The sequence below is a fragment of the Gadus morhua genome, chromosome 19, assembly GCF_902167405.1.
Source record: "Gadus morhua chromosome 19, gadMor3.0, whole genome shotgun sequence".
NCBI classification, from domain to species: Eukaryota; Metazoa; Chordata; class Actinopteri; order Gadiformes; family Gadidae; genus Gadus; species Gadus morhua.
The window spans coordinates 11,112,451-11,137,853 of NC_044066.1; the positions used below are offsets into that span (position 1 = coordinate 11,112,451).

The following is a 25,403-nucleotide window of genomic DNA, read 5'->3' on the forward strand; positions in this document are numbered from 1 at the left end:
AAATGCACAAGGACGCAAACACCAACACACACATCATGCAAAAGAAAAAAAAAAAGAGAAAGGAAAAAAAACAACAACTTGAAAACACTAAGGCTAACGACTGAATACGGAAAAGAGCCATTAGGCGAGAGAGCGAGGGGAGGGAGAGACACAGGAAGCAGAGAGAGAGAAAGAGAGGGAGGTATACCTCTTACATCACCAAAAGTCAAGGATTAACGGTGCACTACGCCATCCAGCTAATTCAACAAATGGCCCCTCACCATTAAGAAGGACAAGCACTGCAGAACGAACACACACACACACACACACACACACACACACACACACACACACACACACACACACACACACACACACACACACACACACACACACACACACACACACACACACACACACACACACACACGCTGAGTGATTAGGGAAAACACCTGAGCTGGCCAGAAATAACACATTTGCTCGTGCCAACAAGTGCAACTGGAGCCACAGGTTGAGCAAGGAGCGCAGACAATAAGACCAGAGCACCTGTACACCACGGCCAGTGTGTGGGATCATTTTTCTATTCTCTGATATTATGATTCTTCTCCAACCGTAGATGACGATGCCTTCTTGTGTTACTGCCAAATTCAGACCGAGGATGATTATAATCTTCGCGTTTGCCTTCGAAACTAATCCTTTGTGTAAAAGCAGACTAACGTACAACGTTCTTAACCAGGGCACCCATAAAAGATAAATCGATTTTTTTTTGTGGGTCTTGCATATAATACCACTAACGTACGTACGTACGTACGTACGTACGTACGTACGTACGTACGTACGTACGTGCGTGCTCATCATATCGCATTCAATTTTGACAATATGCATAATGACGCAGGACCTGAAACCAGCGCTCTTTAGATTTTCCACAGAGCACCAAGATAAGTAAGAAATGGATGTTTCTCCTTTTCCTCAGGGTCCTCTTCAATCCCCAACTGCGAATTCCTAGACCTTTTCTAATGTAAAGCAAGACTAAAGAGAGTGAAATTAAAGCGAGACAGTTAACACATTCAATACTACTGAGGTATTTCAAGAAAAGGTAACGTGATATGGCAACGTTCTATATAAACACACAGGGGATATCTGATCAAGTAATAACAAAACTCCATATTTGCTCAAGATGTGGTAGATTACGTCCCTGTAGCGTCCAGCTGTATAAGCTAGACCTGTGCACCTATGAGCCTGGTCCGTAAAAACTTGAGCACTAGCGTCATGCTGGCTCCTGGTTCCAGCCCATTTCATTGGGTGAAGTACAGGCCGAGCCCCCACCCATCCCCCCCAGCCCTGTTTTCTCACACAGTAGCCGCCACCTACATCACTCATCGCGGCTCACGTGAAAGAACGGATGTCCGGGAACCACGCTAAAAGCATGTTTACCAAAGCCCCATCTCCCCCCTGCGCCACACGCAGAGTGCTAGCACCACAAGCTGCCTGTGCTTGCCACACAGAGGGAAACAAGCCGGCTCGCTGAGTGGCCTCAGCGTATGAAGTTACAGAAGCAAATAAAAACGCTGCCCTGTTTATAAACAGCAAACAGGGAGGGAGTGGGGCACGGTTTACTAAACGACAGTGGCAAAAAGATGTTTGGTTTTAGGGTGTGGCCTTTAATTTTTTACCTACATTTCTCTGCTGAGATGAATAAAGTATATCTTATCTTATCTTAAAGCAAAATGCAGAAGTAACGTTTGATACGGAATAGGTTTCGATGCCGATTGACTCAGTTTAGATATGAACCAAGCGGTCTACCGTGAATGTATTCCGAGAACACACACAGGCACTTGATGAGCCGGATATTTAGACTTTATCATAAAGATTGATGTTCTCGGTAAAACCAATTTGTGAAACTGATGGAATATAGGGTGAAAAGCTCAAGGACCAATGAAAGTCCAACACAGCTTTAGAGTCCCTAATCTGAAATGCATGCGTGCTGAATCGACACCCAGCGGGTTAGTGTAAACTACTGCTACACCCCAGCCAGCACAGGACAGCCTTGAAAGGGCACAGAGGGATGACCCATGTTTTAAAGAAATTTATATACGTTTGAAATGGTAGTTTAAGACATATCACGTGTAACGTTTACTATGTCGACTTTAGGAGTATAGTCAAATGTTGAGACGTTTATTCAGGTGCTAAAGCTACATGTTTTGAAACTGGTGAGTGGAACCATTCCTTGTAGCTTTGTCCGGTGGTTTGTGACCATATGATCACAGCCTACCACCAGTTATTATATTTTAGTACCATTAAGCAATACAATCCAAAGGAAGAGTTTACTGCCCAGTACCATCACAGCATTATTTTAATAACCATATAACTATAGTAGCAAATGTGTCATTTTCTAGTGAAAAGACCACTTCTACACGCCTTCTCCTTCATTGTGAAGGACCGTTTTATTAGAACTATTCGTTCTCTCATAGGGTCATTCGAGGCTGAAGTCCCTCTCATTTGTGTGCACAGGTGACTGCCCACATATTCCTGCAACACTATCTCTGGATGAATCCAATGAGCTATTTTTAATCAGGAGCGGAGAGCCCACTCAAAATGCCAACAGTGTGGTTATTGATAGGTATAGCGAAGACCAAAAGAGCTCCAGTTGATGATGTGGAATGGGTTTACACAAGGTCTGCCTGTTGCCCTCCGAGTGATAAGGCCCGGTTGGCTGGGAGGAGGAACCACAAGGTTTAAGGACAAGGCTAGGTTGTCTCTGCCAATGGTGATGTACCTAATGAGAGCACATCACTCAGGAAACAAACCAAGTTCACAACCGAAAAACGAAGCACATGAACTCAAACCTCTGGTATACTGTTGACGCTAACATCACCGCCTTTCTTTCATGAATTTCTTAAAACTGTTTTATTGTTCCAACTTCTTAATCGCAACACAATATGCATAAATGATTCCAGACTATTACCATACATTTTTTCTCCAATGATTTCTGCATATGATTACTTTATGCCGTGGAAAGGTTTTCAATTGTTTGCCCTTGTATCCTCGTAACCCAGGTGGGTTGGGAGATGCCATACGAGTTGCATCTCCCAAGTTTATTTTAAAGACCCCCCCGCCATCTCCTCTTGCCTCAGTTCATCACCAATTTTATTCGTTCTTTAATCAATTCTCTCCCTCTTTCTCTCCCTCTCTCCTTCTCTCCCCCTGTCGACAACAAACACGGCGGCAAGCACTGGTCACGTTTCCACAGCAACGGCAGTTGCTTAGCAACACACAACTCTCCATCATCCATTCCAGAAGTCTGACAGATGGAGAGGGAGAATGCCAGGAGTAAAGAAGGGGTGAGGGGGATGAGAAGGCCCTCTAATGGCTTGAAGTGAGGAGCATAAACAAAAGATATCGAGAAAGTTGTAAGAGCTTAAGGGGTAGTGCAAGGGAGTTAACCCGGTATCTTTTGGGCAATGTGATCAGCTTCAGCCGCATTAACAGAAGTAGTGTTAACACAGTTTGATTTGAAACTACCATAACAACATACTGTGCCTTTTAGTCGGGTGGTGCCTTGCTACCAAGAAGCCCCAGGCTCCTAAACTCAGTAGATTTGGGTTTGTGTCAATCACACCCATCACATGAAAAATAACAACTTGGGTTGGGGCTATTCCCATGTCGAAGGGTCTAGATCGCCCCATGATTGACAGCCGGGCCCCACCCTAATGACAACCGGGCCCCACCCAAGGAAGGTAGTGAAGTAACAAACGTTTTGCAGCAGGAAGTAGGAAGACGGGGAAGACAGGCACATGTTGCAATACCATCCTATCCCCAGTTAAAGCATTTCAAAAGAGTTTTAGAGCAGGGTTTCTGCATATGGCAAAAAAAAAAGAATATTAATTAAACATTAAATTCTTTCAAAGATGTAGACCTTGAGCATTATGTAATCTAATGCATGTATGTATGTAATGTCAATTATATTTAAAAATCGAGCCGGAGTTAGCATTTTGTGGAGGCATGATTTGTATTCCAACGTGTTACCTAACAAACTTGCTGGTCTCGCTGCCTTGTAATGAGGCCTTCTGTGAATGTCAGTTACACCGTTGCTCACATGTGAACCCTCAAAATAAAACTTGGCGATAATGTGAAAGCTAATTAAAAATCATACATTAGCCTACAAATACACACAACTTTATATACTTCCTTTATAAGGCTCCTAAGAAAATACAAAATCGCTTACATTGCAATACAAAAAAGGTGTGCAATGAATGTTTACAATGCAGGGTTGCAGACCTTTTCATTGGATTAAGGCAGCCTTGTAAGGTGAGTGTGAACCATGATAGACTTATGATGTTGGTTTTGCAATTGCATTTGAACTCTGAAACCCCAGTGGTAGTTCCAGTACTGAAAGACTGGTCCAACACAATGCAAATTCATGCTAGTCATGCTAGGCAAAGCTCCCGTCAGTAAAGCATGATTAACAAGTGAAAGGATGAGGCTGCAGTGGATTTAGCTTCACTCTTTGTCGACAGGGCCAGGTAAAACGAAAAAAATTGACAACGCATTTATCCTGCTGACAAGCACCGTTGGGCTACTTATCGGCAAATAGCCAGCTTCTTGGTGAAATCTGTTTAAGGTTAACCACATAGAAGCTGCCTTTCAGCAGCCTTTAAAGTAAAGTGCACCTTGATTGGCATGACCATGCAGTGTCTGGATTGTGGCTAGGCTTACATTTTGAACAGCAGTTACGCATTTATCTATCTACCTCTCTATCTCGCTCCTCTTCCAATTCCTATTTCCAATATTAACCACTACTGAAAAAGGATGAACGAGTCTGAGAGTGGTATGAAAGTACCATCTACTTCCAAATGGTTCTCGCTATGCTACCATGTTATTTCCACCATTGTCTTTTCCTTCATAAAATCAACTGAAAACGGCGGCAACCGATATATATATAATAAAAAAAACACCTGCAAAACCTGACAAAGTCAGTCACAGCGGAACAGGAGGAGAACTCAGGTTGAAAGATTATGACTTGAAGAATGCGACTCAAGGATTAGCCGTAGCACGCTACGCTGTGCGCCTTGTTGCCTTGACGTCTCGGGTGCAGCGAGACACAGCACGGCGAGAAACGTGAAGCATCGGCGGCGGCGGCGCCCGAGCGACGGCAGGGCGAGACGAGCGAGAGAGAGAGCGAGAATTACCGCAGTCCCCCAACTCTCTTGGGGGGGGGCACCGGGGCCGGGAACAGTAAGTAAACCTAGAAGATGCCTGGAGGGGCGAGCGCGGGTCCCCAGGTACAGTCGCTCACCACCACACTCTCCGCGTGACAACGGCGGATGAGGAGGACTGTCGGAGCCGTTGGAACCAAGGCGTTGGGGAGGGGGGAGGGGGGGGGAGAGACAGGAAACAGGTGACTGCATACTGAACCGCTGTTAGACGGCTGTGGCTTACATTGGACGCATAGCCGACACACCGCCTCAGACACAATGCTCTCGCGGATGTTAAAAGAAAGCATGTCGGGCGAACTAAGCGATCAGTGCGAGGAAAATTGACTTAATCAATCGGGGTGTGTCCTGGTGGAATCATAGGCTCAGATCAAACCATACTTCCGATGGTGTGAGAAGGTGGGAACACAAAAGAAGTATGTTCCACCACCATGCCCACCGAACAGTTTGTTAGCACTACACCGTTTGACCAGAGTAAACCTGACAAAAAGAAATACACCCGACAATGACATGTATCAGTGGCGCGTAGCAGCGCATGATTCCAATGGCAACCCAACGTCAACACAGAGCTCACCTCAAGATGTTTATCATCTGTCAACGGAGCTGCAATGATTCCCAGATATACTGGAGCAAATTGAATCACTCTGCATAATCAGTTTAAACAAGTAGGTTAGCTCATGGAACAGTGGTTCTCTCACCGAAAATGGTTCCATCCTACAGATAACGATTGACTTTAATTGAGAATAAACCCTCAACACAAAACAGCCATTAAGCATGGAAACAAAGTCATTCATCAGTATCATTTTAATAAAAAAAGAGGGCCAGGGTGGAAAAGCATAAATCAAACTAAGTTCTAGCCTGTGTTCATGTACTTTCCCCAACACTGCATCCTTGGCTGTGGTAAGTGAACAGTGATATTAAACCTGCACATCGGTTCATTTGCGCTCCCATAAGCGGATCTGCCCACATCCTACCCTTCAGCAGAGGCAGATCTATCCGCCCACCACCAGTCTAGCATGCATCTAAAAGGCCCACTTTCTCATATGCAGCCTACCCACCTACCATTACTACAAGCAGTTCACAGGACAAAAGTGTGGTTTCACACCTGGATCGGCCTGCAGAACTCCAAAAGTGAAACACCAGTGTCCTATTTACTGACATGGACCCTGTGTATTTCTAAAAAGCCGACACCACCTCACCCTCACCCACTCGTGTTTCGCTATGAGAGGATGCGGGGCCTGCGCTGTGGGGCATGTTCAATGAAAGTTCTCAGCTACGTACGGCTTGGGCCAATCAGATCTCAAAAAAGCGTGGGACCAGGTCCCCGTCTAATCCCCTAAAACGTGTGACATCAAAAACGCTGACGGCTAAGGCGGTTGGCCAACGAAAAGTAACGACTTGGCAAGAACCAGGCGACTCCGTGGGCTAAAGGCCGTCGGTCTAAATTGATATTCTCTGGACAGAGCAGAGAATGGAGGCAAAAGAGCAGGATCGTGAGCCCCGGGCCTAGCCCGCCTTCAGCTCTGTTTGGTATTTAGAGAGATTTTTACCCAGTCTTATTAATTATTCAATAAATACTGTTTCACAAATTACATTTTGTAACAAATTGTTCTTGTACACATAGCCTTTCCGAGTGACCACGAGCTTTGTGTTCGAGAATAACTGGTTGTATTCCTCGTGGCACAATTGGTACATTTTCCCTTTCGTTGTATGTTTGTTAGGTCTGGCTTTCCATCAGAGGTCAAGCTGTTGGGGACTACAAACGGCATAAATGTTCTCTTTTCTATAAATACAAAAAGGAGAAGATGAGTTGCTTTGTCAGCCCTGGAAGACAGAAAGACTCACAGAGAGGGGTGCCAACTGGGCCGTAAAATAATGGAACATTTCAAGCAAACTACGGCGTTATCATATCATCTTGCTGATAAAATTGGTTCCACGTTTCTAAGAGTCAAAAAAATAATAATAATGGGAACCGCCACAAAATCACCTCTTTAATCCTCAGCTCTTGTGGAGTCATTCGGTGCACATGTCACATAATTATTGAATTATTTTGTTTTGGCAATGCAAACACATTATCTTTTAGAGTTATCTGTGTAACCATCTAATAATCAGTAATCAGTACACAATTTTGAGCAGTCCTATGGGGTTAGTAAGTTTGCACCGATTTGTAGTTAAAATTTGTAGTTTTTGTTCATGGGGAACGCTAGATAGCTAGCTTGTTTCCATCTGTTGGACCCAACAAATCTGCTCCTTTCATTAAAAATCTGTAGAAGTAACATTTAAATCGAAAGCGTCAGAATAAAGGTCACTCATAATAAGCGACTGTTGTGAAAGGGTCCAGGGAATAGGTGCGTGCATAGACTGTTGCCCCCCCAATACCCTGTTCGAACAATCAGCTGGACCGAGGCGAACGGTTTAGCCTGCTACCAACTAGCCAGGAAGCAGAGCCTATTACAACAGCTTTGTTGTTCAAAACCCTTCACTAATAATAGGTCAACTTGAATGTGCTTAAGACGATTGCCATATTTAGGCCTAAACTGCCAGCCATAATGCCCATGTTCCAATCAAAGTCAAATGGTGAATCTTTGAAGTTGCATATACACACAACCACTTAAACTCACCATAACCGTAAGCCGTGAACATGATTAAAACAAAAAAATGTTTTTTGTGTTCAGTTTATGCAACAGGTTAACCCACCATAACCGTAAGCCGTGAACATGATTGAAACAAAAAAATGTTTTTTGTGTTCAGTTTATGCAACAGGATGTCTTGACAGACGCTACAGATTGAATTTCAAATTGAAGCCTTACAGAGGTGCCACTCTTATTCAGATTCAACCACAATCAAAATCACGGCGCTCAGCCCGTGGATGATTGGAACCGCAGCGAGACTTACCTATCTTCTGGTTGAAGACTTTGTCAAACGTCAGCTCATCCCTCTCCTCCAGGTACTTCTGCATCACACTGCGAATACTGGAGACACACAAGAGATATGGAAGCGGGTTAAAAAAAAAAGGAAACACAATAACAACAAAGAAAAAAACAACCTTTATGAGCCGAAAGCAGTAGCTCACTCCCAGAGAACGGCAGCAATACCCAGAGGCTCAAGCCACTGCCTACTCCACCTCCACCCGGGATCCGAGCCTAGGTTTAGGACTCTCCCCTCCACCACCTGTCCCCTGTTAATATCAAACTGTGGGGAGGGAAGGAGGGAAGGTGACACATGGGAGGCCAGTAGGGAAGAACTACACGCTACCCCAGGAGAGGGTGTTAATTAGACCTGAGCTGGGGAGAATGAATCAATTAGCACCCCCCTCCCGATTTACATTGCAACCACATCACACACACACACACACACACACTTTGAGGCCTCTCAAATTAAAAATAATTACTTGAAAGAGAAAAGTCAGTAGTGAACTCAATATGAAACTTACATTTACTAACTAACAATGTCACCAGGTGAACACCCTATGAAAACTTTATGTGCTAACAAGGTTACCAGTGGACGACAGCGTGTAATTTAGTTGAAATCTAAGTGAAGTTGCGTGACCTGAGCGGAGTTTGAAGGACGTGGATTTTTGTACAGAACCCTCCCCCACCCGCGCACACCTCCACCTACACACTCCCCCACACACACACACCCCCACCCCCACACCCACACCAGCAAAGGTGATGAGGTTCCTCATTTGAATATACACCAGTTCTCAAACCAAACTCACTAACAGTGCTCTCTGGCAAGTCCAACTGGCTGTGCAACTGTGTGACATGAAGGAGCGTTAACTCGGCCGGCTGGGTGGCGTGAGTGGGAGGGGTTTTGGGAGTGTTTGTAAAGAAGAATGTAAACAAAGAGGGGCAGGCTAGACAGCATTCTGTATTTTTTTTATGTATCAAGGATAGGATGTGAATTTATTGAATACATCACATGACTGAAACAACTATCGATCAGCCTTGACTACAGATATGATAATCTGGCAGAGAACGGGTCATTTTAAACTACGAGTGAGTTTAATTATTATATATTTAGGCTTTAAGTGAACAAGCACAGTTAATCCAAAAAAAATAAGACTGTGCAGACAGTCTCTAACGCCATCAACAGATGCTTTGTAACATCCCAACAAATGGGGTATAAATAGCCTTTTAGGAATTCCAATACCAAGTTTGTTCGTTTTATTAGCAGCGTACACTAATTCAGTGGGTAGCCTTCTGGAGAAGTCCATTCAAACTTGGGAGAAAGGTGCTCATCTAGCTACAATTATTTCATATGTGGCACATGTGCTGCGCTATAAGCTAGGCATAGTGGTTAGCATAGCTGCCAAACAGGAAGGATTTGACTGTGCAGTCTGCCTACCCCTGGGGGTATAGGCCTCCGGATACTGCAGTTACGCCTACCATCAACGTAGCATGGCACCAAAGAGATGGCGCTAATCTTAAACACACATTAAATGAATAAGGACTGTATCTTTACTTGGAGATGCGTTATGACGGGTAAAATGTCGGTTGCAGTGAGTTTGTTTGCCCAGTTAACCATTTAGTAAATGACTAGTGTCTTAACATCTAACGTACAAATTTTAAGCTACCGCAACCTCGCCTTCTCCCACACTAGTGAGAAACAATGTAATGCATTTGGATTTTCCACGTCTGCTAGACTGGTTGGTACCAAGCACAGTAACTGTCACTTCTGTAATGCTGGTGATGCTGAGAAAATTCCAACCATCTGCCACCAAAACATAAAAAAAATTGAATAATTGGACTTGATCTGAATATTTCTGTCACGTAGCAACCATTACTAAACTTAGCAACAAACCTCCGACAGCTGTTGCAGCTAAACACATTTTCCTCTAATTTTGCTTTCCCAAAACATTAAAATACAAATTCTGCCCACAATGTGGACCGGGTCACAAAAACTGCTGTTTGTTATTCTTTAAATCAGCTGGTTCAATGGAACACATTCTCCTCAAATGATGTGTTTCCAATTAGAATTAAAAGGTAGACCCAAAAAAGAACAGCCAAATATTCGATCCAATCAGACACTGATAATAGATAATTGGTTTATTGTAAATTGAAAAAGGAGGGAGAAGACATAATAAAGACTTTTGTTATTGAAACTAGGCCACTGCATGTTCACTGGCAAGCAATAGGCCAGTGGCAAAGTGCAGTTACACTTGGTTCTAGATCGGGTTGTGGTGGACCTTGACTGCTATGAAATATTGTTGGACGCACCACTTTCCACCCATAAATAAAAACAATTATTAAATGCCGTTGATGCTAGTTTACACATCATTGTACATTTTATTGGATACCATATATGAAACAATTGAATGATTGTCGTGTATAGCAAACAGCATATCCTCTGTTGATTTTAAGTTAATAAATCACTGCTGGGGGCTGGCTGCTGTGCGGTAGTGTTGGGACATGAGGGGGGTATGGTGGCCTTAACAAAGAGTCCATGAGGAAGGATTGACAACATTCAACTATTGGTACTGGTGCGCCTATATGACCTTGGTTGGAGCAAAGTTTTCTTGCTGTGATGCGTGTTTGTGAAGGCCAACCAATCAGAGAACCTTGTGTCATCAGCTAATGTCTGATCAAGAAGTTTTGTATCCGGATATACAGGAAATCAGCGTTATGAGACATGTTCACTATTTGATTTGTAATCTGGCGTTGGTTTCAAGTATTGACCGGTTCAAGTACTTGGTCCGCAGTTAGACCACACCCGTGGAGTTTCTGTGATTATACCAGCCCCAACCCCCAACAAAAGCGTGTCCGACACTTGCTACCATCATAATGCATTTTCGGCACATATGAGTACCAAGTTCTGCAAATGTAACTTTTAGTGATTAATTGAAAGAATGCAAGAAATTAGTTTTCATTCAAAATGTTATCCATCATTTAAGAGGGATCGATTAAATTCACCATGATACAATTGGTGAATTATTTATAATTATATATATATAAAAAAATAAAGAGTAGTGTAAGGTAGTAAGTAAATCCTTAATGTCGTATAATGTCAAAAAATATAGCAACCAATACTCCAGCCTAGTTAACGATCCAACATTAGGAGTTCATGTCTTTTATTAAAAGTGGTCCCTCTAACATCAGTACAACCTCCACGTTGTCAGAACGCGTAACCGCACAAACTAAAAAAACGACCATACATGAAATAGCGCCTATTCTTGCTCATGCCGTCTTCGCAGAATGATTTCAGTTCTGCTGGGTAACGTTCAAAAGGTTGTTCCCCTCATCTCTGCCCCGTTTCTCAGCGCCTCCACTGCTTACAACTGTGCTGTCAAAGTCTCACCCCACTGCCAGCAGGCAAGGCCCTGTGCTCGGGAGAATGTAGCAGCACCACGCTAGCTCCAACTGCCCCCCCCACCCACCCAACCACCCACCCCCCGCGCTAAACACACGGCTGAAGGCACGCGGGCTATGCATGGATAATAGTATGTATACTAGTACATATTCAAACAGAGTGAGCCGGACATGCAATGTCTACTAGGAGATAACCAGTTCTGTTCTGTACTTTATTAAAAGGCATAAATCCAGCTGGATGTTTGCATTAATGATTCATGCAGTTGTAAACAACCATTATCATGGGAGAAGTACCCATTTATGTGGAATACAAGTGCGGCGAGTGCTGTGAATTTTGAGGGCTAAAGCCACAGGAAAGATCTGCCCATTTGTTCTAATGTGATTTGTTTTTGGACAATGGAAGTCACCCAACGGTTTGAGTGTTAGACAGTGATGGTTGTGACTAGGGAAAGCACATTTTCTATTATCAGCTCATTAAAAGGAAGAAGGTATTAAGAAAACAATGACTTGAGGAAAAAATAATGAGTTACTACAATTGACTTGACAGCTAAAACAATATATATATACATATTATACAGTTAGCTTCATGTGTATTCACACAATGTTTTTTTGTGCCTCAGTTGGCCAATGTGCTAGCCTGACTGAATCTCAATACAATATGAGGCCAATGAAGTTATTCTGTTTTCTGGTATCGGCCTACTTCAGTGACCACCATGAAGATCTTACCGCTTCCTGGTCAAAGACAGCGTCCTCTTATCGGGGTTATCGCTTCTTAAGGCTGTGGGCGTAGCGATACAGGTGTGGACAACATCAACAGAGGGGGAATGATTTAAGTACTTAACCTGATGCCAAACACGGAGGAAGAGTTATTATTCAATTAAGAAGGAAACAGGCAGATGATGCAGCCCTGGTCCACAGTCTTGTTTTTGTGTATTTAATTAAAAAGCACAACTGCATACTATTTCAAATATGCAAATAAGCCTTTCATCAACTGTACATATCTGGTTTAAGCTTTAACAGGGATTGGCCATTTCACAAGTAATCGTTACTAGATGCAAGTGCATTACAACAGCAACGTTTTTGGATAATGTGCACAGCATGGGGGTTTCCTCAGTCAAGGTTTTGAATGTGTACTGCCATAATTGGAGGTGGGGAAACATTTTAACATAAATAAGGCCTATATTTGAGAAGAATTAACACTTAATAATGCCTAGCCTACTACAACTGTCCTGGACTTACAGGGTAGCAAATGCACTTTTCAGGCCTATATCTGCGTGTGTCTCCTTAGCAAAACAAAAAAAGCTATTCTTGTGTCTTGCATTCAGTTGCATACAGTTAAATAACAACATTAAGATGTTCAAGGATTTGTCAGTAGCCTGTAAATCTTTTACGCTTGGTATAAAGTTCAAAATGGTTGGTTTAGGTATTTGGTTAAGTTCAATTATTTGTCGATTAGGAGGTTGCTATGGTTAAGGGTTTAGTGTGGAGACGGTCAGGGGTTAAGGGAAGACATCTGGCCAGAGCTGCTGGCACCGGAGCCTGGGGAGCCGGTTCTGGCACTGATGCTCTAGTACCAAGGCGGGGACGCGAATACAGAAAGGCAAAGGGGGCCTCTGCATCACTGTGTTGATTCTAGTACGGTGAATAGTATATAGCATAACAGATCATACACAGAATTGCAAAATGGCCAACTTGATCCATAATCTCTAATCTTGGATCTCTAATCCTATATATAATCTAGCCTGTAAACAATTAGGACCAAGATGTCCTAACAAGGTAAATTACCATTTGTGATATGGGGTCCACAAAACGGGTCCACTGCATAGGTAAGAAAAATGAATACATCCGACATGGGGGTACAGGAGAATCTACTGACAGCCAATGTATAGTAGAATTGTATGCTACAACATCATAAAACCTAATGGAACAATCGATATTCTTTTTAAACGACACTGCTAGGCCAAAACCTTTAAAACGCTTAAGCCAAGTCAAATATAGAGCTTGGTCGAAGCCCAGAACCAATACAATGCACACCAGTGAAAAAATTAAGGAGACATCGGATTGATTTAGTGGCAAAGTAAGCGAACGATAAAAAGGGTAGAGTTCAAGTTACCCAACAGCCATATCCTGACCCTGGAATGGAGAGCCTCAGCTAGTTCTGGTACAATGACATGGCGGTTTGCACGACAAATGCCCTTTATATTGTTGAAGTTAAATAGATGAAACGAAATAAATGTTTCGTTGTAATTCCTTTTGGACTGCATCCAATTGGGCCACTGGTCATATCGAGGCGGGGGGGGTAGATATGACTACGATTGAATCGTCTCCCCTTCAGGAAAATACAGTCGGATATCAGACATTAGAGAAGCCAGTTTCATATCTCATCGTCAGAGCTTTTAAGCAGCAGGTTAAGCAGCAAAAAGCCAGCTGTCAAAGACTAACAGTGAACGAACACCCATGCAAATTAGCATTATAAGCAGCACTGGCTTACTGAAGCACATACATTTAATGTTATTTAAAAATCTCTCTCACTCTTTCTCTCTCTCTCGCTCTCCATCGACTGATTGCTCAAGTGTCGTATTTCAATTAATAAATAAAGCACATACTGTTAAATCGGGCATCCATCTCCTTGATCACCACACTATTAGGATGACTGGTTAAACGGATGACTGACGGACGAGCACCGCGGTGCTGTTCTGGTGGAGATCTGGTTACCTGGGTTCAGGGAGGATGATTTTCTTACTCGCCCGGGCCGCTGGAGTAGACTTGCTCTTCTCCATCGCCATCAAGTAGCTGACATCGGCGAGCACTGCTTCGAGGTCCGCCATCTTCAGCCCCGGACAACCGAATCGATGCCAGATATCACACGGGGAATGGGTTGAAGATGTTATAAACACGAATGTCGCCTTATATTACCAACACCCGGGGCCCATGTGCATGACGGAGAGCTTTGTGGATGGCAGGGAACACCATCAGCCGGAATGTCGTTGGCTCAAAAGCGTGTTATTCGGTACACTCCGTTTCAAAACACATCATTGTGTGGCTGAGAAGGGGGGAGACATTGATGAGTGAACGTGGATTGTATAGGTTGCTGGGTGGTCGTCGTCGTCGTCAGAGTAGTTGTACTTCCCCAGAGATTCAGGCATCGCAGTGATACGGCATAACGGGGAAATGTCAATGCAAATGTTGCATTTAAATGCAGCTTGCGATCACGTTAATGGCCACCGCTGCCCCGGACTCTGCTGGTTGGCGATGGGTTCTGCCTCGACCAGGTAGGTCTCAGAAGAGGGTTAGCAGAGGAGCACTGTCCAGTCCTACAGGTCCTTGGACATCGTAGGTCCTACTGGGAATGATGTCCATCCATGAATGATGCGCCCCACTGATCGGTACGTCTAGGGGGGGGGGGGGGGGTAGATGTTTGTAAATGGGCGAGCGATTGTTTTACAAAATCAGAAAAAATAACGAATCAACAGTGGATGGCCGTTCGCTCAGATAATAACCCGAAACCCAGAGAACCCAGCTCCGTTCCACTTGAATAAAGACACGTGCAAACACGGCCAGTGAGTCACGTCAAGAGGTGTTGTGTTGAAGTTAAGGAGAGATTCCCAGCACGGCTGTTGTTTATGTTGCCATCGTTGTTGGCTTCCTGTGTAATGTTCCTTATCGGCTCAGCGATCACCCGAAAGCTCTCCCGAACGGTGCTGTTCAGCAGAGCGACCTGGCACTGTGTCCAGTCCAGGGAGACGGGACGAGCGCACAACAACAAGCTGCTACATCCACACGTAGCCCGACCGTTTACTTTCTATAACGTCGGAAACAACGATATGTGGGTAGTCGACGAGCTAGCCTGCACGGCTGCTAGCGAGGACGAAGAGGCTAACTCGCTAGCCAGCGAATAGAAAATTACCTCCCACGGTTCCACCATTCGGAAAATGTGTATTTTTTTTTTAATTATTTAAATGCAGTGCTGTTCGCCTAAAAGCGTTCTCGTTGCTAGTAGCAAGTAGTGTCCTGATGTGGCCAGCTAGCAGCTACGACTCCTGGCTCGACGTCCGCCAGCGATGTGCGGTAATAACGTTCAACCACCAGCGGGTGGAACCGCGACTCGACCCGGGAGGAGGTCTTCAAGTCTTCAGAGGCACGGTCGTAAAAATCCAAAAGGTTTTATGAAGATTGGTAACACGGCACGAAATAATCCATAATTGCCTCGTTAAGCAGAGCGCTGGGGGGGGGCCCTCCTCGCTTGGAGACCCGACACAGAGCGACTGACGGCGGGAGGGTGGCGCGGCGGTGACGCGTGATGATGGAGGGGTGGGGGGGTGCGTTCCAACATAGAAACTGGATCGCTTGGTTAACGCAATAACTTTTCTTCCTACTCTCCGCCGTCGTTTGACAGTCGTAGGGCGGTTGGACCTGGAGACCGGGGTCGTGAGCAGCTCATCGGTTGCGAAATGGTGACGATGTCTCAGCTTCTGCACTGTACCCGACGTAATCCTTCCCTTAAAATATAAAATAAGAACCAAGCACTACGACGCGTTCAGCACGCTTCGGCCAACTGGAGCGAGAAACACTATTCGATCGCCAGGAAAAGGACGCCTCTTCGTATGCCGTCCATTCGTTCGCAAACTAGCCGTCCACAACTAGAGTTTGATTGTTTTAGCTCCAATACGGCACGTATCATTGGAAATCCGCTTCAATAGATTCGAATGTATTTAAGTAGCTGTGTGTTGTAGGCTACAGCCTGCTTTGTGGTTTAACTTCCTCCCACTGCGGCGGAGTTGCTCGCAAAACGCGGAGCTGGATGATGACCAGAGCGGATCCGAATACATGTGTTACGTTAATTATTCACTTGTTGTTGTGACGGTTCAACGTTTAATCCAAATAATTGTATTGTTTTTATATAATGGCATGCAATGGCGCGGGAAATCAATTTGCATGGTAAAAGATGTAGACCCATGAGTCGTAGCATTTCCTAGGCTATTTTTAATTGGGATATAATTTTGCCAACACATGTTGTTAGCGATTTCTTAAGTGACACATAGGCTTACTCGTGCAGTAGGCAAGTCATTACACTACCATAATTACACGTCGTAATCGTGTTGTTTACATGAGCGCAATGGATCAAAATGAGAACTGCTATGATACGCTCCAACCATCCGTTGGATGTTGGCGTTAATCGCTTTCTCCTCCCACCACAACCAAATTGTTGCCCTTATAGTGCATGGTCATTGATGGGGTGGCTATAACAATGTATTTCAGTTCATGTCCATTTAGCTATTTATTATAGAAAATAAGCGCCATCTCCTGTTGGGCAACGAAAATTGCAGATTATTAAAATGTGAGCTAATTAGAAAAAAATAATGCATGCATTTGGTTTTATCTGCATCGCATAAATGATTTATTTTTGCTACATAGTCATATTTTAAATGGAGTCTCTTTTGTTAAGTAAATCAAAAACGCAACAACCAAAACATTAAATCATCGCATTACTCTTTGATTTGTCTTTGTTTCAGAACAACAGACAGTTAATGTTTTGTATTAACTACTTTGGACGATGAGAATTGTTCACTAGAGTTATAGGTGCTTTGACTTTGACCAGGTGCTTTGACTTTGACTAGCTTTTGTTTGTTTAGGCCTATCTTACATTCAGAATGGACACCATGTGACTGTACAATAAAGAAACTTTTGGCTCAATAGTGCTTCTGCTTAATATTAGCCTTCCGCAGATAACATTTTGTTATCAGCCCTCTTTGTGTGTGTGTGTGTGTGTGTGTGTGTGTGTGTGTGTGTGTGTGTGTGTGTGTGTGTGTGTGTGTGTGTGTGTGTGTGTGTGTGTGTGTGTGTGTGTGTGTGTGCGTGTGTATTCCTATTGGTTTTATATTCAATACCTTTAAGCCACTATTTTTTTTGTTTCTTGTATTTACTTAATTTTATTGATATTACATAGTCATTCCAGACCACATTCCTAGTATGAGCAAACTTAACCTGGCAATAAACCCCATTCAGAATCGGAATCCAAACGATTAGTCAGTGTTAAACTGATTAATTAACAGTTGATAAGGCTGCATTGAACAAGCTAACAGAAACAATCTGCTTGAAACCTGTCCAACCCTGTTTGGCGTAGTGTGTTTCTGGTTTATTTCCCTATCTATCAGATTACTCAGTCAAATGAAGCAAACCGATTAAAGAGGAAAACAGTGATGTTTTGGAAAGACAATTTATTCAGCGTTTTTCGAAAGCAGTTGGGGAGGGGGTATCATTTGGGAGGGGGGGGGGGGTCATCAGGGAGGAGAGGAGAAGAAGGTTGCATGAGGAGGTTTACTGCTGAATGCGGCGGATGGACTGGATCTGGGGAGTCTGGGAGTGGGAGCCGAACTCCCTGAAGTGCTTGTACTCCCCGCAGTGACGATCACACTCCATGATGTACTGGTATCCACGGTAACCGGGATACTGGTAGCACACAAAGCTGTTACGAAAATCAGAGCAAGACGTGCGACAGTTAGAGAGGGAAGTAGTAGTGGACGTGGTTATTGTGAAAGAGGGTTCTACAGGGCTCACGTGAAACCCAGGATAACACAACCGAGGGAGTCATAATATTTGAGCGAAAGTCAAAGAAAGAGAGAGAGAGAGCGAGAGAGAGTGGTGGTGGGAGGGGATACACTTACGCTCCGGACTGCACCCTGAGGGATCCAACCTCGTTGTTGCACCAGCCCATGGCCTGCAGGGAGGGGTAGTCGTCGCTCAGCTCTCCCTTGCGGGCCAGGAAGTTCTCACGCTCGTAGATGGTCATTCTGCACTCCCTGTGGTTCTGTACACACAGACACACGCACACACAGACAGTTCCCATTGATTACATGATTCTATTAACTTCATAATGGTAAGTCATTTGGAGGACAGCATGTAGAGTATGTCTGGGTTGGATGCAGATTGAATCCATCTCAATGATAATGAAAGGGAAAGGCATATCGGTTTCAAGTTATAATTTGGACTCACAGCGCAGGCAATGGGCCTGAAGGAGGTCATCCTCTCGATGTGGTAGGCGTTGCTGCCGCCGAAGGCGTCACACTGGGGGTACTCGCCCCTCTCCAGGACAAACTGCTGTCCCTGGTAGGAGGCGTGCTCGTAACCGACCCAGCTGGAGAAACACGGGGGGAAGAGGAGTGTGCATTAGGCTACTTATTCAGGGAAAGGAAGTCATGCTAAGTGCAAATATATATATATTTTGTGAAATATATGGCCCTTAAGAGCTGGTCATGGATCTGACCAGCTAGGAGCCTACAGGTGGGATCAGGAAATTCTGGGATCGAACCATGTATCTTTTGGCTAAACACTAACCACTACACCCACTAATTAAAGACCCCAATCAGTTATATTGTGAAATTTCCTGTGTTTATATTTTGTTAGCACTGATGGCAGATGTGTAGCACTAATGGTAGTGTTCTGAATGCTTTTCGTAGGCGTATCTGGGTTAACTTACGCGCCACTCTCCACTCTCAGGGAGCGGACAGTCTCGAAGCCGAACTCCATGACATTGCAGCACTCGGAGGTGAACTCGTGGCGACGGCCCTGGAAGCACTCCTCGTCGAAGACAATGATCTGAGCAAGAAAAAGGTTTTGTCAAAATTTGGAAACCAAAAATGGTTGAGTGAAAGGTTGCCTTAGCTTTGTGTCCATGCTTCAACTATATTGCTTGTATTTTTCGTGACTTCAGAACTAAGACTATGAATGCTATAGTTTGAATAACTGTAAAACCCTTGTGATATATTTTCCTCAAGACCACAGTCTCACCTTCCAGTGGCCGGAGAACTTAGTGCAGTGGTGAGTCATTTTGGCTGTAAAAGAGAAGGAGAAATTGTTCAGAGATTGGGACATACCCGGACTACACAGTAAAAGAAGGCTTCAATTTACACAACAATGTACAAAGTGGTCAAATTGGTTTGCCGGCTGCTTGGTAAACAAACCAGACCAAAACATGTGTATACATTATCAAGTTTCACTGAACATAACACCATAGAACAGCTTGTAATATCAAGCAGAAGGAGAGCTACACAATGTTCCTCCCAGTCTAGTTTTGCTTATTACAGGCAATATTATGCCTGGGTTACTATATACTGTGTGGAAGGGAAAACTGCCCTCTCAACTGTTTTATGTCTGATTACACAGAAATATCAGCTATATATTAACAGTAGGTTAAAGGGTAAACCTGAATGCATAATCGCTGGACTAAAAGCTTCAGAGTCAGAATAGTAGTTAAAAATAGTTTACAGAGAAATAGAGTTAACTATCCCTTCCTGTTGTGCCCCATCTCGCCTTCTACTGGCCCTCGTTGGATTCAGGCCCTCGTTGAAATCCTTTCCCCAGCGATATGAACCCCCAGCACCCATTAGAACCAGTGCCTTAGGGCCTCTGGAGCCTGGGGTGGTCGGCAGTGCTGATGGCCCCGAGGGAGGGTGTGTGGTGTGGGGTCTGCTACCCTGGCCGAGTGTGGGGCAACAGAGGGGACTGGGACTCACCTTGCTTGGATGTCCTTGGGAGGTCCTGATGTGAGTGATGTTGGTTGTTCGGGCCCCCACCCTTTTAAAGCCTCCTCTGGCAGCCGGCCATGCTGAAAGCCCCAGGTCAGCACAGGGGGCGGAGCCTTTTTTGTCTATCCGGACAAAAGCTAGGGGGTGTGGATAGTATAGTTGGAGACAGAAGTGCAGACACTACAGTATCAACCTGAGCGAAACAGTGTTGGAAACACATATACGTTGTATCGTTAGGACATATAGTTAATGGTTTATAGGTGACCAAGTAAGAAAGGGCCTTAAAGGCATGGGCATGAAGAGCCAGCAAGTTGGCTTTCACTTTCACTTTACTAAAGTTTATGACTCACATGAACATGGCTTTGCATGACAACTTGAATGTGATTCACTTATCTCGCTAAGAGGAATGCAATATCAATATGAAGCAAAAAATATATAGATAAATAAAAAACAAAATCAATAAATAATAAATATTTATTTTACATTTGTCTTTGTTATTTGGTTCACTTGTATCCAGGTAGAAGAAACATTGAGACAAAAATCAATACACGTTTATCTGTTATGTGATAAGGGATTCATCCATCACAGAAAGATGATTGAAGTTAATAAAACATTTGAAATATAAATTGGGTTTGTATGTGTGTGTGTGTGTGTGTGTGTGTGTGTGTGTGCGTTAGTGTGTGTGTGCGTGTGCGTGTGCGTGTGTGTGTGTGTGTGTGTGTGTGTGTGTGTGTGTGTGTGTGTGTGTGTGTGTGTGTGTGTGTGTGTGTGTGTGTGTGTGTGTGTGTGTGTGCGTGCGTGTGCGTGTGTGTGTGTGAGTCTGTGTGTGAGTGGCTGTGCCAGTGAAACCTAATAAGACTTTGATTAAAAACAAAGCCATGAAAACAAAACTATAATAAAGAACTGCATCTTCTAGATAGATAATATAAAGTTAAAAGTCTTGGGGATTGTAGAATAAGCCAACATCATAAATGAAACCCATCGTTGTTGAAAAATTAGAAAATGAAAAATGTTTTATTATGTCCATGTGATTGAACAAAGTCATCCCTGCTGATAAAGAGCAGACCATAGTTGTTTAATGTTAATAATAATGAAAATACATTATTTGTCTTGCAAATATATATTTTAATTATGTAAATTCCTGTGGCTCTTGCAATTGAAGAGCAACAGGAATTGAAACTTGGATGTATCACAGATGATTACAGCATAAGCTAATGCCAGGGGTGAAATGTACATGCGACCATCTTTGTTGATACAATTCTGCAATATTCCAAATAAATAAATCAAATCTAATAAAAAAGTAATTATGTAATTGTTATTTAATTAGTGGTTTGACAGTGCACCCATTAAACAAACAGCTAAAGTGTGCATGTGTGCGTGTGTGTGTGTGTGTGTGTGTGTGTGTGTGTGTGTGTGTGTGTGTGTGTGTGTGTGTGTGTGTGTGTGTGTGTGTGTGTGTGTGTGTGTGTGTGCGTGCGTGCGTGGCGCCTGTGTATCAGCAAAAAAAAAAAGAGTAACTCTTTACGCCCTATGGACCTTTTGCATTCCTGTCTCTCTCTCTCTCTCTCCCCTCTCTCTCTCTCTCTCTCTCTCTCTCTCTCTCTCTCTCTCTCTCTCTCTCTCTCTCTCTCTCTCTCTCCTCTTCAACTAGTTGCATGCCCACATGTTAGAAAGCGCCTGTGTCAGGCCTTTCCTTTAACTGCAAAGTGCTTACAGTTCAGACCAGTGGGGCCTGGGCTGGGGGCTTCTAGGCTGTGGGTGAACTGGTGGTGTGGGGTTGGCCCGGGGGCTTCGGCCCGACCCCCCTCCGCATTGATGACGAGGAGCTTTCTATTGTGGCCTTGGCCGGCGCGCTTGGCCTCTGCCAGGGTATAAAAGCTGGGGGCCTGGGCGTTGGAGGAATCAGCACAAGCCTGCCTCCCTCACTCTCACCTCAGCTGTACTAACGCAGGTAAGGCCCCCAACACACATACACACACACACACACACACACACACACACACACACACACACACACACACACACACACACACACACACACACACACACTTTACAGGAAGTCGGCATCCATCACACATAGAGTACAGACAACAAGGTGCCTACTTTCCACGGCCCAGCACACCCAGGCCACCAAACACCCCCTCAGGCTACAGCTTGACCACCAGAGCCGTTCAGGCCTGGATACCAGTATAATAATATCGACCGTCTATAGGAACCAGTCCGACCGCAATGTTTTAACATTGAAAAAACCCATAAACTGACTTCAGATCCCGTTTACACACAAACACATATCACCTACCTATCATCCATAAATTATCCAATTTCAGTTACCCCTTCCACACTTCCACATTTGCAATCAAAACATTATTCACCCTTCCATCTACATCAGTCTTCATCCCCCAGTCACTATCCCAAAACATCATCCAGTGGCCATCTCTGGTTTGCTTTATTGTATATCGTTTTAATTGCTTATTTGTTACTTTGACTCTGCGGCAGAACTACTCCACCATGTCCCAGACCGCCAAGTCCGCCTCTAGCCAGGGCACCGACTCCAAGGAGAAGGGTACCCCCAACCCCGCTGCCCCCAGCAAGGCCAGCAAGACCGGAGAGCCCGCCATGGGAAACTTCAAGGTGAGTACCAGCCAAATATAGGGATCTTCAGGGTTTTCTCTGTACAAAAATATGAATCTGCTTTTCATAACCGGTCACCGATTTTGTCTGAACAATACCATCTCCACCCCCCTGCAGATCATGATGTTCGACCAGGAGAACTTCCAGGGCAGGATGATCGAGGTCCAGAACGAGTGCGTGAACGTGTGCGACAGAGGCATCGACAGAGTGCGCAGTATCATTGTGGAGTGTGGCCCGTAAGTACCCGCACACGCACACATTCCCGTACGCACACGCATGAACTACACACTGAATCCAAATACCTTCTCTCTGAGAGCACTGCACTGCTTCAGTAACGTAATTCTGAACATCCCCTCATCCGATCATTCCCTCCCCCCCCCCCCCCCCCCCCCTCCAACTCCTCCTCTCAACACACTCCCATCCCCCACACCTCCCCTCCCCCCTACTCTACCCTACCCTCACCTCCTGCCCGGCCCCCTGCTCCCTCTGCCCCCACCTCCCTTCAGCTTTGTTGCCTTTGAGCAGACTAACTTCCGTGGGGAGATGTTCATCCTGGAGAAGGGAGAGTACCCTCGCTGGGACTCCTGGAGCAACTCTTACCGTAGCGACCGCCTCATGTCCATCAGACCCATCCGCATGGTAAACACGCCCACCCGCACACTCACTGAGAGACCTGCTTTAATGGGGACATGAATGGGATGCATTTCATGTACATTAATGCATATGTCCCCCTCTGCATAGTAAACACACCCTGATATATATATATATATATACAATTAATTAAATTGGCGTTGATAGATATTCATAAAGGGCTCGTGTATGCTACCTGTTGCACAGACTGTTCTGATTCTCTTTTTGGGTTGTATTTTTCTCTTCTCTTCTCACCTCTCTTTATCTTCTGTCTATTTCGCTCTTCTTCTCTCCATTTCTCTCTCCTGTCTGCTCTCTGCTCTCTATCTATTCTCCTCCCTCTTGCATCCCTCTCTCCCCTACGCCTCCCTCTCCTATTTCTCTTTCTTCCCTCTCTTTTCTCTCCTCTCTCTTCTATCTCTCCTCTATTGTCTCTCGCCCCTCTCTCTCCCGGTGCAGGACAGCCTGGAGCACAAGATCTGCCTGTTCGAGCACTCTGACTTCAAGGGCAACAAGATGGAGATCCAGGAGGATGACGTTCCTACCCTGTGGGCGCATGGCTTCACCGACAGGGTGGGCAGCGTGAGGGTCCCCGGAGGAGTGTGAGTACACGCACCCCCACACACACACACGCATGCGCAGACACACTCTTGTGCACTAGGCGTGGTCATCCACTTGAATTGATACAAATTAGACCCCAGAAGTCGTTAGGTTGACATTTCAAGTTGATAGTCGGAAGGGAGCCATTACTGTTTGTAATGTAATAGTATAATGTAAGTGGGCAATGATGTTGTTGGGAAGCTTGGAAAAAACACAAAGGCTCAAATGTTTGATTTCAACTTAAAGAAAGCAATATTGTTGTGCGACCCCCCGATACAATAAATTGTGTCAAAAGCTTGTGAACGTTCGGAAGACATTTAAGGACTGAAAGAGGCAACTCTTATCCCATCCCTCCAGGTGGGTCGGATACCAGTACCCCGGATACAGGGGCTACCAGTACCTGTTCGAGTGCGGTGACTACAGACACTACAACGAGTTCAGCGCCTTCCAGCCCCAGATCCAGTCCATGCGCCGCGTCAGGGACATGCAGTTCCACCAGAGGGGATGCTTCACCCTGACCTCCGCCAGCAAGTGAGCGACATCAGCTGGCCATCGGCTGTTACTGCAGCCCAAAGCCTTCGACCCGCCCACCACCAACCGCCCGTAAAGGCACTTTCTATTCGCCCCCCCCCCCTCCCCCTCCAGACCGAAACATACCTTCCCGACCTCCGACATCTTCACTGTACCAGACAGACTGAAATGACTTTTTATGGTGCCAAAATAAACATGTTTTGAGAAACGTGAATATCTTCTGTTGCCATATGTCATTAATTGTGATGCATTCAAGTGATATGACATATTTGTCAAGTCCAATTGACATGTGTGTGTTGACAGCTCTATTTATAGAAGGTTATTGCATCATTGAAGCTCACACCCATTACTGTTCTATGACGTGGATCTGCGGTCAATGGTATAGACAGTCCTATCGACTAATGGCACGACGCACTGTTGAGTGCTATTAAATGCACTCACTTGATATTCCAGCTATTCTCATACCCACTACAACCACTTCACACTATACAATATAAGCCCCCCTTATTCACCGCACACTTACTCAAACACATAACAAAAGGGTGCCGGACATGCATTGGCCTGCCAGGTGTGTGACAGGTAGAGGTTATCTACATAACTCACTGATTTGAATTTGTTTTCTTACCTCAACCCAATCAAACAGCAGCTATCTGCTCTGTGTGAGTCTTGCATATTGCAATCTCTGGAACATTTGCAATCTTTCTGGCAAGTATCCTGGCATTCCCCGTGCTATATTTTTAGATTTTACATTTTAAATGAATATCAAGGTATTATTTATTTTATGGAGCTCAGTGATTACAATTATGAACATAAGGGCTTGTTTACCAGATTGCACGCCGCTGCTATCATTGTGATGTGACTTCACGATATAGGCCTACAAGCCCTGTAAAATGAGCCTTCGAAAAAACCCATTGCATCCAAAAAAAAAAAAGGTGCTTATTATTTAATTTATTATTTTTAATTTCCTAACAAGGCAATAGTTAATT

At 44.5% G+C, this 25,403-nt stretch overlaps 3 protein-coding genes across 3 annotated transcripts in view; 1 reads left to right on the forward strand and 2 right to left on the reverse strand.

Moving 5' to 3' along the window:
• grk3 (G protein-coupled receptor kinase 3) overlaps window positions 1-17,185 on the reverse strand; it is a 41,378-nt gene extending 24,193 nt beyond the window's left edge. Inside the window, exons 1-2 of the mRNA XM_030341312.1 lie at window positions 14,216-17,185; window positions 8,088-8,164 (exon numbers count right to left, since the gene is read on the reverse strand). Coding sequence (XP_030197172.1) covers window positions 8,088-8,164; window positions 14,216-14,328 — 190 coding nt within the window. The 5' untranslated portion in view covers window positions 14,329-17,185. The remainder of the gene's footprint in view (window positions 1-8,087; window positions 8,165-14,215) is intronic.
• A 516-nt stretch (window positions 17,186-17,701) lies between these two features.
• On the reverse strand, window positions 17,702-20,096 carry cryba4 (crystallin, beta A4). The gene is made up of 6 exons (XM_030342424.1): window positions 20,014-20,096; window positions 19,289-19,332; window positions 18,978-19,096; window positions 18,494-18,635; window positions 18,166-18,308; window positions 17,702-17,966 (listed from the first exon to the last, which is right to left on the reverse strand). The coding sequence occupies exons 2-6, from the start codon at window positions 19,325-19,327 to the stop codon at window positions 17,819-17,821; spliced, it is 591 nt and encodes a 196-aa protein (XP_030198284.1). The 5' UTR covers window positions 19,328-19,332; window positions 20,014-20,096; the 3' UTR covers window positions 17,702-17,818.
• A 1,642-nt stretch (window positions 20,097-21,738) lies between these two features.
• crybb1 (crystallin, beta B1) lies at window positions 21,739-24,631 on the forward strand. The gene is made up of 6 exons (XM_030342423.1): window positions 21,739-21,976; window positions 22,522-22,656; window positions 22,774-22,892; window positions 23,163-23,295; window positions 23,746-23,888; window positions 24,244-24,631. The coding sequence occupies exons 2-6, from the start codon at window positions 22,534-22,536 to the stop codon at window positions 24,419-24,421; spliced, it is 696 nt and encodes a 231-aa protein (XP_030198283.1). The 5' UTR covers window positions 21,739-21,976; window positions 22,522-22,533; the 3' UTR covers window positions 24,422-24,631.
• The last annotated feature ends 772 nt before the right edge of the window (window positions 24,632-25,403 follow it).